Source organism: Ambystoma mexicanum, chromosome 9 (genome assembly GCF_040938575.1).
Source record: "Ambystoma mexicanum isolate Mex_15411 chromosome 9, UKY_AmexF1_1, whole genome shotgun sequence".
Taxonomy (NCBI): Eukaryota; Metazoa; Chordata; class Amphibia; order Caudata; family Ambystomatidae; genus Ambystoma; species Ambystoma mexicanum.
The window spans coordinates 916,985,077-917,002,399 of record NC_090931.1 but is presented as its reverse complement, the minus strand read 5'-3'; the positions used below and the strand labels follow the sequence as shown (position 1 = coordinate 917,002,399).

General features: G+C 40.2%; 1 protein-coding gene across 2 annotated transcripts in view; it reads right to left on the bottom strand.

The window, feature by feature from the left end:
- Positions 1-17,323, bottom strand: part of CWC22 (CWC22 spliceosome associated protein homolog) — a 743,793-nt gene that overhangs the window by 458,522 nt on the left and 267,948 nt on the right. For both annotated transcript variants that reach the window (XM_069616085.1, XM_069616086.1), the window contains one exon: positions 7,369-7,485. In XM_069616085.1, the coding sequence (XP_069472186.1) occupies positions 7,369-7,485 (117 nt within the window). The remainder of the gene's footprint in view (positions 1-7,368; positions 7,486-17,323) is intronic.

The window sequence follows — 17,323 nt, the reverse complement described above, 5'->3', positions numbered from 1 at the left end:
TGTGGCAGATTGGATACAGTCGTAAATTGCATCTCAAACTAAGACTTATACATCATAAAATGTTGGGACTGTTATATTGGACACTTGAGTTCATGTATAAATTAGGGTTGGTAGATAGTGATATGTGTTGGGGTGTGGTAGAGAGAAAGGGTTGTTACTTCATATGCTATGGTACTGTCCCCGATTACATTCCTTCTGGTGCGAAGTGTTAGACAGGCTAGATAAGATCTTATCTATCCATTTTCCAAGAAAGCCATTGAAGGTGCTATTGCTGTCGAATAATGGGCGCTGTGTAAATGCTTGTTTGTATGGGAGTTGGACTGATAAAATATTTGTGGTAGCAACTAAACAGATTTGAGAGTTTGGAAAACCAGGAAGAAGCCGCAAGTTGAGAGTTGGATTAATGATACGTTGATATTATCTGATTTAGAACGGGTCATGTTTCAAAGACTGGGTAAGGAAGATGTTTATCAGATCCTTTGGATGCCAGTTAATGTATTCTAAGGTAGTGGTAATTCAGATTGAATAACTTGTCAGCCTTAATAGTCAGGTAATTGGAAAAATGATGTACTGTTTTTGTTGTTGCCCATATGTGTGTGTATGTAGTGTGCATTTTGTGTTTTTGTCTAAGTGTGGAAAATTGGGTATTTGTTTTAGCAATTAATTCAGTGGTATTTAGGAATGTTGATTGTTGCCCTGATGAGAATGCAATTAGTTAATCTTTGAATCATTTCTGGGGCTTGCGAGGTGATTAGTAGTTGAATATGTTAGGATGCATAATCTCTCATTTGTATTGTTCAAAATGTATACTGTAATGTCCTTGCATATGCTTATTCGGAAATTAATAAAGATATTTTTTTTTTAAAAGGCTTCTCATCGAGTGTACTAGTGTTACCTGGCCTTAGGGTTGAAGAAAAATGGGTTGAGGCCAAATCTCAGCAAGTACTTTATGGCAAATTATCAATGCCCGACTGCTGGAATATGAGAGATTGTTTTTCTTTCAGATGGGGAAAACCTCACCAGAGGAACCAGACACAGTTGCTCACTGGCTTCATTTATTTGCGATGGAGCCGTTGGCAGCCTCTATGAAAGCCAATCCCACAGACTAGCGAGTATTTATGAGTACCAGGGAACACAAGCTAAATAGGTTTGCTGACAACATCTTGGCCTGTCTGACAAACTCTGCCTCCTCACTCCCATCCCTCATTGCAGAGCTAGATAAATATAGGTTAGTCTCAGGCTTCAAAATCATTCTCAATGAATCTGAATGTTTGGATATTGGGGTCCTCAATGAGGACTTGTCTGAGGTTACAGAATTCCATCTGGGTTACACTGAGCCACCCAATCCATCAAATATTTGGGCATGCACATCACCAGAACCTTGGACTCATTACTACCAGCCAATCTGGACCCACCTTTGAGAGATCCTAGACAGGATATGGGAAGATGACACCATAAGGCAATCTTTTGGATGGGCAGGATGAATGTTGAAAACATGTCAACATTCCAACAACTTTTATTCTTATTCCACTTGCTTCTGGTAGAGATCTCTGCATCCATAAAGATAACATACAGAGTGCCATCAGAGGTTATATTTGTTTGTGGAAATGACACTAAGCAGTACAGCTGAGGATTGACACAGAGTGGTAAAAAACCGCCTCTCACAAGTAGTTGTGGCGGCACAGGAAGACTAATATGGAGACCATCCGCATCCAATAGGTTGTATTGCTTTGTCGACATCACAGATTCCAAAGCCTATTATCAAAACACTTCTCAACATATGCGATGCCAAGGCAACCAAATTGGGAGTCACCTTCTTTTCTGCTCAATGTACCCACATTTTTGTCAATCCTACTTTAATCCCAGCAAATGGGGGCAGATTGTTTGTTAAGTGGGGATGTGGCATGTGCAAGAGGGCTTTTTCAATTGTTTTGCCAGAGCAAGTCATTTGTGAACTGCAAGTCAGAAATTTCCTTGGCTGAAGAGATTTGGATACCTACAGCTACTTCATTGGGTGATGAGCCCAGGGATGTTTGAGGGGGTCTGTAGGGCCCCAACTGCGTTGGTGGCCTGGTTATCCTAGAGGGATGCCATGAGGCGACCAACTGGTAATATGTACAAACTTCTTCAATGCTCTGAGGATGAGGTGATGAAGTGTCATTCAATAAGAGGAAGGAGGAGGATCTCAAGAAACAGCAGACAGATAACAAATGGGGATTTATTTGGGCTCCAACTGCTTCCACCAATAGAAGTGTGCAAGTGAAGGAATTGGGGTATGAAAATAGTACAGATAGTATACACCAATATGCCTACACGAAATTGACCCTGTAGCTTGCCCCAAGTACTTGAGTGGTTGTGGGTCCCTATGCTCATTAGGTCATCTGATGTGGAGCTGCCATGAAGGGTAGATATTTTGTAATAATCTTCTCCAAATAATATAGACAATCCTTGAGGGTCAATATTCTGGCTTCACCCAACGAGGTAATCTTGGGGATTCTAGTTCAGCGAATAATTTCACTCGAATGCCTGATGAGTAATTGCGCTTCTATTGATGGGAATCAAACATGTGATAACATGATTTTGGAAGCAACCAGAACCTCCTAGTGAACTGGTTTTGTGGCAAAAGTTTTGGTTCCTTTATTCCTCCATGGTCGATTGAAACAAATAAAGCCTCTCGTTCCGCACTACTCCAAAGTGCTCGAAAGGGTTGTCTTCAACCGTCTTACCAATTTCTGTAAAAAACTTGACATTAGCACACTGCTTTTCCGTTTACAGTTTTGTTTTCTCTTGTTTCTTTTTTTTTCTCCCCCCTTTGCTTTCTCCTCTCCTCTTTGAACACTTTATAAGGTTTTATGTATTTTTTACTCGAGGCATCTATATTTCAAAAGTTTATTTTTAAACTGTATGAAATTAAATAAATACAGCCTCTTGTTCCGCATTACTCCAAAGTGCTCAAAAGGGTTTTCTTCAACCGTCTTACCAATTTCTTAGAAATCCAAAACCTTTGAAACCCACTTTCTGCTCTGGTCAACCAACAGAAACTGCTCCAAATTCATCACCTCTGCTAAACACTGCAACCTATCCTCTTATCCCAATTCTCCTTGACCCATCTGCTGCCTTTGGCACTATTGATCTGATCTCCTTAATACGCTCTTACTTTTTGGGTTTCGTGATCGAGCCCTTGTCGGGATTGAATCCCACCATGCCAATTCTCTGTCTCCTGGAGCAACAACACCTCTCAACTCACTCCTCTAACTGTTGGTGTTCCACAAGGCTGTGTCTTGGGTCTACTCCTCTTTACACGCTACATCTCTGCTCTTGGGGCACTAATCTCCCCCTTTGGGTTCTCGTACCAACTTTTTGCGGACAGCACCCAAGTCATCTTCTCTTTTCCTAAATTCTCCTCTGATCCCTCTATCAAAATTTCCAACGGTCTCTCTGCCATTAAATATTGGATGGCTTTGCACTCTCTGATGTTAAACTCTACCAAAACAGAGGCGCTTTTCTTCCCTGCCAAAAATATATATATCTATATATCTATATCTCTATCTATATCTATATCTCTATCTATATCTCTATCTATATCTCTATCTATATCTCTATCTATATCTATATCTAAATATCCGCGCTCTCGCGCTCTCTCGCTCTCCTCCTCCGCAGCCTATACAGTACCCAACACTGCTCCTCTTCAGCTAGAAACCTGAGCGCTATCTATGACCCTTCTCGCACCTTCTTAACTTTCATCTCCAAAACTGCAACAGCAGCTCGCCTCAACATCCTAAATATAAGGAAAATCAGGCACCTCGTCCCCTTCAACAACGCCAAGCATCTCTTAACAACTCTCGTCTTCTGTAAACTGGACTACTGTGCCAGCATCCTCTTTGATTCCCACCCCCCCCGCGAACTATGCTTTCTGTCCTCTAAACAAGATCAAAACTTCACTACCAGGACTCTTTGAACTCCTTCACTTTCTACTTCCTCGTACTGTCACAAGGCTGGATGGCTGCCAATGCAAAACGGGGCCAGATTTACATTTCTTCTCCTGGTTCACAAATCTATCCACGGTAAGCACCACTGTATCTAGCCTCTTCTATCCAACTCTACAAGCCTTCTTGTAATCTCCACTCTGCTTCCTAGACCACCCTTGTGGGTCCTCGCCCTCCCTGTGCTTCCTCTTGCTTCCGCTCTCTCTCTTCTTGCTCCACTTGCACGGAATTCACTTCCCCTGGAAATCTGAGAAACAAGCCACATGGATTTGTTCAAAACCAAACTAAAAGCCTACACACCCTTGCCTTCACGTTACCCTCTTAACCTACCTCTCATCTGCCTGCGAGCTATAATTTTTCCCGTGCCTCTAACCTGCCTCTGTCCCTCACATCCTCTGCCTCCACTCTAGCACTTCACCCATCATGGTTGCATCTCAAGCACAGCTTGCCGTACTACCTACCTACACTTAAAAATGTCCAATGTTGGTTGTCCTTAATCCATGTATGTCCACTTATATACTGTCCCCATAACTGTTCCATTTACTCCCCTCCACCACCTTGTCAGAATGTCCCTCAAACTCACTCCAATGTAAGAAGCTCACTGCTTCCATTTACATCTGATTTCTTCTCTATTATATGCTCTTTTGTGATCAAAAGAGCACTGTTCCTCCTGTATATAAACAAATAAAGAAATAGAGTAAAAAAAGAAAAAAAAAGAAGCCAATCTTATGTTCTTTTTTGTTTTATGTGGGTGAAATTCTTTCACTTACCCGCCCATCCAGGCTTTGTACGTTGGGCTTGTCAACTTGCGCTTGGTTGGCATTTCATGAAGCTCTGAATTGGGCTCTGCCCATGCAGGTTTTATAACTTTTTGGGGAGTGTGTCATGTTTCAGTTGAATAATGGAGAAGGCCTTAAAGTCTACTTGAGTCCAGCTGTCTGCCAAATTTTAAGTTGCTTTTTCATGATGGCCAAAGATGTGCATGCTTTTAGAACTTCTCTGTTCCATCATTTTGTGCACAAACTTGTTGCATTAATGGGCAGCAAAGAGTATACAAGTTGCCGATGACTGCATAGCGATGTTTCAAAAATATTCTGATGCCCCGTTTGATGCCAGAACCACATCAGCAGATTCCAGCTCGGCTTGCCTTCAACATATTCTGGACTTTTTTTATGCTGCTGGGCTTCCCCCTTGCCCTCCGCTGCCCCCCACAGTAGACCATTTAACAGTTGGCACCCGTCTATCTCTGTGTGGAGTAAAGGGCTGTCAGGGTGGCTTCAGTAAAGTGCTGTCCCTTTTTGTGGACAAAGCGAGGTGGCATGAAACCGGACATTCAGATACTTATAATCAATTGCTACTATACACAATTCTCAATAATGGCAGCCACGGAGTAAATAGTACCTTGAGAAAATGGTTCAAAATATCAGAAAGTAAATCACAATGAAAGAAATCTAGATACAATTCAAATATAGAATAAATTACTCCATGTACGGGTATTCGGCTGGTTCATAAATGAGCCAGCTCACCAAAACCCTCCCTATGGGTTTGGGAAAGCAGGACCTCAATGGAGTGGCTCCTCTTTAGGGGACAAGGACTCCTATTCCCATGGGGAACTTCTTATACCGAATGTATTTATCTGCAGAATGTATTTATCTGCATACAAAGGAGTAAGTAATGCTGACACCTCTAGGTGTTTGGCTCAAGGTAATGCTGAACTTTCCACATGCTTGACAATCCATGATGAATAATATGCCCCTTTTCAAAATCGGAGCAAGAATCAAGGCCAAACAACCTTTTAATGGAGGAGGAGCCACCCAATGCTGAGGCGAGCCGCTGATGCGAGAAGATCAGCGAGGGGCAGACCCGTGCAGACCAGCAGAGCCGGCTGAATTTTGGAAGGTAGTGGACACTTTTCTCTCAGGTTGGCTCTCGGCCTGAGAGTAGAGGAATCAGTCCTCGCTTTTGACTCAGCATCCTGTACGTGGTTGCGCCTCCAGATCCGCCAAGCAAGGAAGCGTGTGGGGCCTGGAAGGCAGAGACAGCATGAAGTGAACCGGACCTGGAGGCGCGACCATGTACAGGACAGGGTGGGCTCAGAGCCCACAAACAGAGGCTGAGTCCAGGGATAAAGGGAGTACTGGTTCCTCCACTCTCAGGCCGAGAACCAACCAGGAAAGAGAAAGCCGAGACCATCGGAACGCGAAGACAGCTACTGCGGAGAACACTGCCATTGCTTATGAGATGGACCCTCCCTGGAGCAAGCACTGCAACAGACAGCAGGTATGCAGGTTGGCCAGGTCAGAGAAAGTAGAGAAGTAACGAGCGGGGAAGAGGGAAGGACTAACCTAACCCCATCCAAAGGTCACAGGGACCTGAGAAGAGAGAAAACGAGACAAGGAAAAGGGTTACGGGAGCCTGAGAAACCTGAGCAGCAGAAACCCCCAGTAGGGTGAAGGTTGCAAATAGTGCTGCATGGTTTAATTGGAGTGTACAGGTAATCTGAAATAACCATCTTCCCACTACAACATGTTTCAGTGAATCCTTCTGCCAGGGACTTCTTTAAAATATTCTTAGGTTGTTGAATGCTGGTTGAACTCAAGCCCGGACAGACAATTGGGGCATTACAAGTTTCCTTATGGCTGTTGCACAATAGCAGTGGTTTCAAAACCCATATTTAAAGGGGATGGTAGTTATTTTCTATAATGCACAGTAATGGGAGGGTGCCTATGGATTTCAACCAATGAGAAGAACAGAATGTCAATGGCCAATTGTCCTCACTAGCAAGCACGTGCCATAAAAAGGAAGCACCGCGTAAAGGAGTTCTAGGCATCTGATGTGCACATATATATTTATCTGTTTTCAAAGGTCAAAAACGGGCAACAAAAAAGGTTTCTGAGGAGTAAATTGCTAAAAAGCCCTGGTGCAATTTTACAGAAAGAACAATACTGCAACTTAAAAAATTACATTGTGTAATGTGTCGGGCTGAAGTACAGAGTTCAGATGTAAAAAAAGAGAACTTCACATGTATTACTATTCAGCCTGAGCTAAGTGGACCAAAGTCAGCTGAGTAACCATTCTAGGAAGGAGCAAAGCAAGGAAATATGGCAAACAAGTCCTTAGGTTGCAGAAAATACATAATTAGGTATTATCTATCGTGCACAATAATGCAGCCCCAACTCCAGAGGGTAAATTGCCAAACATCAAGTGATGTGCATATATATCCACGGAAAATATATACTAAATTTTCTTATCCAAGAATTTAAAACAATTCCATGTCTAGATAGATCATATATATAGTGCTCCAATGGCTTAACTATAGCTAGGTTTGCCTTGTTTGCACTTACTATAAATAAACAAAAACCCTTTTTGTTGCAAAATGTACCTTGTGTCTTCAGAACGGTCTCTGTATCGGCCATTTCCAGTTCTTTCTTCATCATACCTACTGTTCTCCGAATAGTCTCTGTCTCGTGGTGACCAAGACGTTTCATGCTCATTATACCTGCAAACCCATCAAATCAATTAATATGTAATGTGAATATTATGTAAATCACAAGCATCTTTGCCCCAAAATGTTCTAATTGCACACAGTGCATCATTTCTCAAAGCTGGCTCTTCATCAGAAACATTTCATGAGAGCAAGCATGCCGAGCGGAGAAGCTGCAACCCTTTGTGTGTGTGCATCTTCCTTAAAGATGCTGCTTGGCATACCTGGTTCATACAGGACTGCCCAGTCTTTCACATACAGGTACTACTTTTGCCTCTGCTTATTTATAAACAGAAGCAAGTGTAGATCATGTGAGAAAACTAGATTATGTGAGCAGATCATAACAGTGCAGGCTTTAAACATGCTCAGTCAGAACACAGGACTGCACACTGCCATCTTTACCGAAACAAATTTGGTTTTGCTGTATTAAAGTGTTAGGTTCTCAGTTGTAGGCAGTTCTTGAGATTAAATGTGTGAAAGAGGGGAAGAAAATATTTCTTACAAAACAATAACAAATGATTAAGTCCCATTTATAAACTAAAAAATCACAAGCACACTAATACAGAATGTGAAGTCTATATGGGTCATACATTATTTTTACTGAACTGGAGTACGTGTTGAGACACGTTTTAAGTACTACAAATAAACAGTTAACTACATTTAGTTTTGCGTGCATACATAAACACTTTAATTCTAAGTTGGCACAAACTTTGTGCCTCAGGTCCAATGCTTGTACTGGCAAATGTGAATACAAAATTACTTTTCATCTGACATCTATGTTGAAATTGTGTGTTCTGAGCAGGAGGTAAAAGTACAATTTTGTTGACATTCTAATTTTGGTTCAAAGAAAATGTTTACACTGCTTTCAAACAAAGCAGATCAGTGTTTCCATAAAGTCAACACATTTGTCTCCTTCGAAATGACAGCCTGAAGGTACTGCTCCAAAAAGAGGAGGCACACAAAATGGGTAGTAACCAAGCATAGGGGACAGGCTTCACACACAAAATCTACACAAGGTATCCTCCTACCTGAAACATTGCCAATTAAATCTTCAAGAATAGCAAAATAACAAGGAAATATTTCATCAATTACAGCATTAAGTGTTTTAAGTGTGTAGTAGCGATAACTAAAGCAACACAGAATTGGCAACTATTGCTTGCCAGCAATCGTCCTTCTGTGTCTTGTATCTGCTTAAAATCACATAGTGGTTGGTTCAGAGTATTACAGCTTGTTTTTTGAATTCCATAAACAGGGAGTTGACAGGGGCGTGCATACCTGTAACACTATCCCTACTCTACGTATACAGGTACCCATGGTCCCTCCTATGTAGGTGTCCACAGATTGTTTTCTGACATGTTATGTTATGTTATGTTGATTTACACTGCGCATCACTACCACCCAGGTGTGCAGGGGACGGGAGTGTACCACAAACGTGTGGACATCTGTCTTTCTAATTGATTACACAACATTGTGTTAGGGTTGTGTTTCTCCCCTGCACCCAACTACATATTGTAGAAAACAAGAATAATAAGGAACATAAGTTGTGATTCTAGACACAAGGATAATAGGCTTTGTAAAAATCCCCTCATCGTAGGGTGCGACACACCAGCCTAGGTAGGACCCACCAAGAAGATTAAGTGATATGCCTTTCTCAAAAATCAATACAACAACTGAAAAACACGCAAATAACCTTTCATTTGATGAGAATGAAGCCAACCAAATCTTAGGATTGATAAAAGATATAGAAAGCAGTATACCAACAGCAACCAATCCAGATAAATTAATATCACAGTTAGAGAGACTTATTAGATGGGAAAAATCCCAGAATCTTCACGCTACAACTCTGGCCCTATACTATCAGGCCCAATGGATACCAAGAGGATTAAGGGTGTACCTGAGACCTACTTTATGCAAGGAAAATCCGGATTTTGTAAAGAGGTGGGAACACATCTTCAAGTGCTCATTAGACCGTATCCTCTTAACCATAAAGGAATTGGCAAAATCAGTAAATAGTCTAGACAAGGAGATCAAAGATTTGACAGAACAACTAGTGACTTTTAAAAGAAAGGAGTTCGATACAATTCTGGAAGAATCGAATGGGACCCTAGAAAACTACAAGAGGGATATCGAACAAAGCAAAGTATGCAAGTTCAGAAGGGACACGTTAGACTGCTTGCAATACATCATGTAGACGTGGCAAGAACATTACCAAACAGAAGACCACCGACAAACCAAAAAACGCCTGACTAGCAGGAAAGTGACCCAAGCAGCGAAGCACCAGCAAGTGGAGAAGACAACAGAACCACAAGGACCACTCGCTGCCACGAACAACACATCTACATACATCCCAAGAAGCTACGACATCTAACGCCCAACCCATATCTTTTTTAGAAAAAAAGACGATAATAAGATGCAAAAAGAAGCCTGAGGTCAAACACCAAAACAGAACCGCTAGTAGTCAACATTTTGTCAAATAGTCTATCAATGAATCAACTAGATATACTTAATCTGGGCTTATCGTTCTTCCCGACAAAACTCCAACCTCCTGGAAGAAAAGATCAACCTCCACAGACTTACATGAAAAATGACCTCCAAGCAACATTAGAGGAACAAACGACAAGACACTAATATCTTGAAATAAAACCTAAAAGCAAATTTGCCCACAGGTGAACAACTTGGCCATCAAAATGTTTGAAGGACAAATGCTAAATGACCTAAAAACGGTGAACTTTACAACAAATACAAGTTACAACATCAGAAGACACCAAAGTCAGATAATAAAAGACCTAGCATACAATAACTTTAAAACCAGCAGACAAGGGAGGAGCGATTGTAATTATGGACACTACATTTTATGACAAACAAATAAAGGACTTGTTAGAAGACGAAAACACCTACATAAAGAATGACCAAGATCCAACATCACAAATTGCTGAAATTATAAAAGATACACTAAGGCACGGGACCAGGAATGGATAACAGAAAAACAACAAAGATACTTCACAAATGACCACCCAATAAGATCAGTGTTTTACGGGTTACCAAAAAAACATAAAAATCTGAACAAACACTAAGATCCATAGTGGCCAGAACGGATGGTATCTTCAATCCACTAGCTATTTATGTGGATAGAGCATTACAACCGTTGGTACAATCTACTTTTACATACCTAAGGGACACTATAGATTTTTTTTAAACTCTTTAGAGGAATTAACAGACATAAAGGAGAACGATCTACTGGTGTCATTCAACGTACAAAGTTAAAATACCTCAATACTACATCAAGATGGTTTAGAAGCATTGTAGTGGACATTATTCAGGGAGAACAATTGCGAAGCCAACAAAATATTTATCCTTGAACTGAGCAAAATCATACTTGTCAATTATTTTCATCACAAAACACAGTTTTAGTTACAGGCCTCTGGAATATCCATGGGGGACCATCCATGACCCCTGCATATGCAAACATTTTTATGTTTCATCTGGAATCAACTCTGATACTTTCGGACAAAAGATGGCAAGCTAACATTATAACCTGGAAAAGGTATATAGATTACTTTTTTGTCATCTGCAACATTGGACAATTTTTGGGAATTCATTAATTCGATCCATGAACATATAAAATTCAATAGGGAAGTTAGAACACCGTAATTACACTTTTTGGATGTTGAGTTGGACATTAAAGACATTGAAATAACGAACATCTTCCACAAAACAACAGATGTTAATAACTCTATACATTATCTAAGTCAGCACCCACAATGTAAGTGATTTCAATCCGGCACTCAACCAACTCAAAGCCCAGCATGTAGTGCACAACTGAAATCCTTATTTATTTATTTTTTCTAAAAGTTCAATATTCTGAACGATACACCACTCATATCGCACCCTTCTGGAACCCCCGCCCGGTCACACTGAACCAGGAATCAGGCTGGTTTGCAAAGGTAAATATTTATTTATGTATTTAAAATTTTATCACAATACGTTTTAATAGATAAACAACAATCACCAATGGGGTGACAGAACACTGAATAATATCTGTAATACACGAGCAAAACAAATGCAGCACAGAAAATAATACTGGTGTTCGTTCACATCAGATAGGACTGTGGTTAGCAGTTCCGCCTGCAAAACCCCTTAACCCCCCAATAGGCAATGTAAGGAGATAGGAAGAGATAGCAGGTATTCAGGAATAGCACAAATCAAACAGAATATCATTCCTACTTTCCCCCAGCAAACACAAGAGAAAAACGGAATTGACTTTCAGCTGTCAGACTGGTTTTCAAGATTGTCTTTAGAATGGACTAGGCAAAAACACCAAATGTGGTCAAAAATGCTGAAATTGTTATAAATTCCTACGGGAGCCGCTTCAAACAGTTGCACACAAGCACAGGCAATGATTTAGTCAGCAGAAAACAATTGAAATCTTAAGGTCCAAGTCGGAAGCAGTTTAGAGCTATTTTACACGTGTAAACCTTTCAGATTTTTAAAATGGTGGCAAACTTTTCAGTGTGCGATATTCGCGATAACGGAAGAATCACACTGATTTGCAGTGCAGTTTTGGGTTCTATGGATAGCGATGGATGTTGGGTACAAGTAGGAGTTGAGATTCCGTTTCTATCACAAAAACTGAGGGGTTATGGCGGTTTTAGTAAAGATCGTTTTTGTAAAATAGGCGCGAGAATGAAAAACAGAAATGCACTTTTTAAAATAACAAATGGGTTTGCTTACATTAGGGGATCACTATGAAGAAGCAAATACCACACAGGAATATTACAGTCACTGGTGACCCACCTGATAAGGAAACTCTACTTCTTCAGATGAGAAAAGGGTCAGCGCCAAGATAGTTCTAACAATACAGTTTCTGAAGGAAAGATAGAATGGGTTAGATAGGGGTAGGACAAGGCAAATATACTCCTAACAATACTGGTTTTCAATGAAAGATGGGATGGGTTTGAAGTGGGGATCAGACTATACAAAGTACATATGCTGTGGGACACAGTTCTTCCTATTTATACTCACAGGATAAGTTTTTTTTTTTTAACTCTTTATTTAGGTTAATCAAAACTAAGTACAATTCAGAACAGACAATCAAAAATGGAACAAATACAGCATAACAAAATATCAAATGTGATAACTAAATCAAGGCAAATACAGTGAGGAAAAAAACTCTACAAACCTTAATTGTCAATTCACCACTAACCAATTATCCTAAACAGCACTTTTACACTTAACTAACAAAAATACAACATCAAAGACACCACAAACATCAACCCTCCCCTCCCACCACCCTCTGCCCAAAAAAATAAAAATAAATAACATATTCTGACAGAGCATCAGTCATAAAACACAGGATAAGTTTTTAAATGGGACCGTCAGCTCTGGTCAGGATTGGGTCTGGTCTAGGAAAGACAGCACATCAAGCACGGGACTGGATCCTCTAGGCCGGTCGGCGGATTGGAACAGGATCTGCTCTCCTAGTCTGTAGGTATTTGGATCAGCTGGATGGCGAGTTCCTCAGGCAAGCCTAGTGGTGGCAAGTCTGGGAATTTCTGGATACTGGTTCAAAAGGCCTTCTCAAACCACACAGTGCTTTACTGAGTGGGCAGAATAAATTTGAGGATTGGGGCCTTGCTGGAAATCAATAGTCTCTATTACTGGCAAGAGATTTGGCATCTGGATCTGGAAGAATATTTAAAGCTGGATGTAGGAAGCTGGATCAGAGTGCTTCGCCGGAATCAGGAAAGTGGCTGGATCTTTGAGTCCCTATGTGTTGTCAGCTGTCTCTATTTATGCCTAAAAACGACATCGCAAAGGGGGTGTGTGGGCCGGCTTAGCTAGGCTTGCTGCTGTGAGCTGGGATAGGACCACATTTAATCTCAACTATGCAATTTGAGTGATTGGCTCACGGCCGGATGATGTCACGTTTTATGATTTGCTTTACAGTCCTCAGAGACCTCCCTTTAACCACTGGTCTCAAAATCTGATTTTATATTAAAAATGTAAATTTCTACATTGGTCACCTTTATACAAATCACACACAAAGATGCATATTTTACATAGCAGCAATTCCTCAAAACCCTGCAGTGGTGGGATCTTGTCTCCACTTTCTGCAGAATTTGTCAGAATACTGAAGTAGTGGGATCCTGCAGGAGTGAAGCTGGCCCACCTAGCCCCCTAAGCCTGCCTGCTCAACAATCCTGCTTCTTTAAAACTATTGGCCAGGCAAACCGAAGGGGAAAGGTGAATGGATAAAACAACAAAAGACAAGAACTCCCACTGCAGGTACTTCAGACTGTCTTCCTGGAAGGTTTTGGCTCAGATGGGATGTTCCTAAAAGGAAAATACAACTTTAAATGAATCTGTTCTTTTAATATCTTTCTGACTACACTCTGTTGTATAATACTTTCTCCAAATAACAATTACCTGTTGCCTAAGCTTGATTTGCCAATAGGCTGCTTCAGAGTGATCTATGTATGTTGCTGTGTGGCTGACTGTATCAATTCATAGAGCTTCCTCCTCTACTTGTCTTTCTGCACTCTTGTTCTCTTTATTTTCTTGAGATCCTTTAATACATAATATCCAAAATATTGTTGTTACTATTATCTATGAATATCTAATCTGGCTGTAATTTTAGAATGAAAACTTATATAATATATATAATATTTGTTACCTTATGTAATTCAGAAGACTCTTTATTAAAGTGTTGGAATATTTTCAATTTCCAAAAATAAAATGCAGCGTGCTTCTCTAAAATTGTTTCTCACTAGAAAATGTTTGTTTCAATTAGAACACTCAGAAACCGCTTCTGATTCGAACTTCGAAGGCTGTCTCTACTTTACTTTCTTCCGTTATGCCGACAAAGTAAAAATGAAGTAAACAAGGGTCCTTTCTTCTAAACCGCGCATGAAAGTCCACAGTAATACGCGGTGCACACTCGGAAACCAAACGAACCACAAAAATTAGGTTAGCTCATTAATAGAATAATGTTAAATGTGAAAAACACGGCGGATACCGTCCGCGCGCCTAGTTAGTAATAAAAGATTAATTTACACTTGAAGAAAAAAAAAATATTTCTTCATGAAAATTTTCATCAAAAATTTATTAAGTTCAATAAAATAAACGAATGTACTTTTCCCAAGTCTTTCTATGAAATTTCAATTCAAGGTATATGAGTCTTCAATTAAAATACAGAAGTCCACTTAGCTTATCAGTGTTCCTAGGACTTGACTCTTCACTGGCTCAGCAAACGGAGTGATACTGGATTTTTTCAACTGCAGACTGATCCACCTGTTAACTAAACTACTATACTAAGATATCTTTGGAATTAAACAAATGGATACTAAAATCCTTTAAAAAGGAAACTTTATTTGACATTTAACATGAGCTGATAAATATATGACCTACTCAGCTACACACTTTAATGAAAGGCAGTTGAAAATTGCCATGAACATTCTAAATGACATCACAATGCTGTATGTTGTAAACTAAACCAATCACTACTGTGAAAGTGTTCCACCATCTTGGCTTGGGGGCATTTCATCTTTCTAATTGAAAGTTAGTTAAGGGAAAATAGAATAATTTGAAAAAGAAATGTCCTGTTCTCTAAACAGAATTTATTTAGTATTTCAACCACTCTCTCTTTCTAACTTTCCTGGAAAGGTATTTGAAACTGCATATTCTCTTAGGAATCTTATCAATGTGAGGTACCAAATGTGAAAACCTGACAGAATTTTGCCCTTTTCGCTATGCACACAATTTCCAATTTTTCTGCAAATTTCCACAAATGTGCGCGTTTAACATAGGGATATGTGTGTACATGTTTACAATTCTAACCATAATACATTTTGCATAAAACCACATATCTTGCCATTCCTGTCCAGAACATGTCACACAGTTCTGCCGCCTCTTCACACGTGCAGCCAGAAATTAAATTAACAACTGTCATTTTTATATTTTTCACCACTTTGAATAACAAGTTATGAGTCTTTTAAAAATGTGTTCTTTGTTCATGTTTAGCAACAGATGGTCGCTTAGCTTTGCCTCTTTTTGTCTCCCTGCAGTGCAAGGCATCCCCCTCCTGGCTTGTTCCTTCCAGAGGCCATTTACAACCCCTTTTCACACTTCCAGTTTCCTGGACTGCAGCTTTGTCATTGTTCCTTTGCGTTCTGTAGACAAGAATCTATTCTAACCTGCAATTAACACCTCCCAGTGAGTTCCTGCTGAGGGGAAGGCCCTCCTTCTGGGAGAAAAACCTGCTTTTTCAGTTCTTTGCAGCTTCAGCCAAGCTGATTAACTTTTAAACCTAGCAAAAACCACGTTTGTTGCATCACATACAAATACATTTCTTTCTTGGCCTTAAAATCTGTGGAATCAATAAACACAACTAAAATCTGTATTCCTTTTTGGCAACAATCCTGTTTATGTTTGCTAATTTAGCAGTTTTTTTTAGAGTTAGGTCATTTTAAAGCTTCCTCAGTACTCCTCTGACAGCTGTCATTCAGGCAGTCCCGGGTACTGCACCCATATTTTGGCATAGAGGCTGTGAGTTTTCAGACTTTGTATGTTTCACAATGTTTCATTTGATACATGAATTTTAGCACCAGGCAAGATTGTGAATGTAAAAGTGTTGTGTTATAGGCATTTTGGAGTTGTTGGCAATCAGAGTAAATGTCATTTGTAGGCACATTTTTGGGTTTCATTTGCAAAGTGCTGCCTCTCTCTCTGCACCCTGTTTGCTGGTCATGGAGCCCACTGGCACCTTTCTGCAGGGTGTGCTCTATTCCACTGCACATGCACCATGGGTGGCTGGTTGTGCATCCCTCTTTTTGTGTGCTTAAGCACACGGTTTTTGTAGGTTTTTGGCGCGCACAAGGGTTTTGCCGCCATTGTTGCCGTTTCTTTCCCCATAACTGGCAGGGTGATGCCGCATAGCATATCAGAGTGGGTCAATAAATCCCACAACGACATCTGAAACAACCTACCATGTAGTCAGTTTCTACGCCTAAGAAGGATTATATCATCAGTGGAAACATTAAGACAGGAGAAAATAAAAAAATCTCACAAATATAGGCGATGGGGATACCCAAAAGAAATAATTGACAAGGCCAGAGAGGAAACTGGTACCTTGATTAGGAAGGACCTCCTAATCGCGAAAACAAAGTCTAAAGAGATTCTGTTCTGTTATGCTCTCAGGTACTTGAGCCAGAGTACCCACATTACAAGACTTGTAAAGAAGAACTGGAGACTTATTGAATTGGACCCACAACTTCACATATTGTTCCCAAAACCACCAATCATTACATATAAAAGAGGACGGAATGTGAAGGATCAATTCATTAAGGCAGAGAAACCACAAAGGGACAAAAAACAGACACTAAAAAAAAAAAGAAGAGGTCAGGCACATTCCCCGGTCTAAATTGCAATAACTAATAACGTGATGAGGGGAAGCCACATTAGACACCCAAGGAGTGGTCACAAGATAAAACTGAATGATTTTGCAAACTGCGACACAAAATCAGTAATCTACGGATTAAGTTGCCCATGCACATTTTTTTATGTAGGCCAGACAGTAAAGAAAGTAAAGGAACGATGAACAAGCATAAAATTAACACCCGAACGAATAACATCAGCTCACGTGTAGCTCGACATTCTTCCGAAATAGTCACACAATAGCCCAACTGAAAGTCAAAATATTAGAGGTGGTAAAGAAATACCTGAGAGGGGGTAATCATGCTAGACATATGGACCAAAGAGAACTTTTGTGGATTGAGAGGTTGGGCAGTTTAGCCCCGGAAGGAATGAACGAGGAATTTAACCTTAGAGTTTTTCTGTAACTGTCTTAACTACTGTA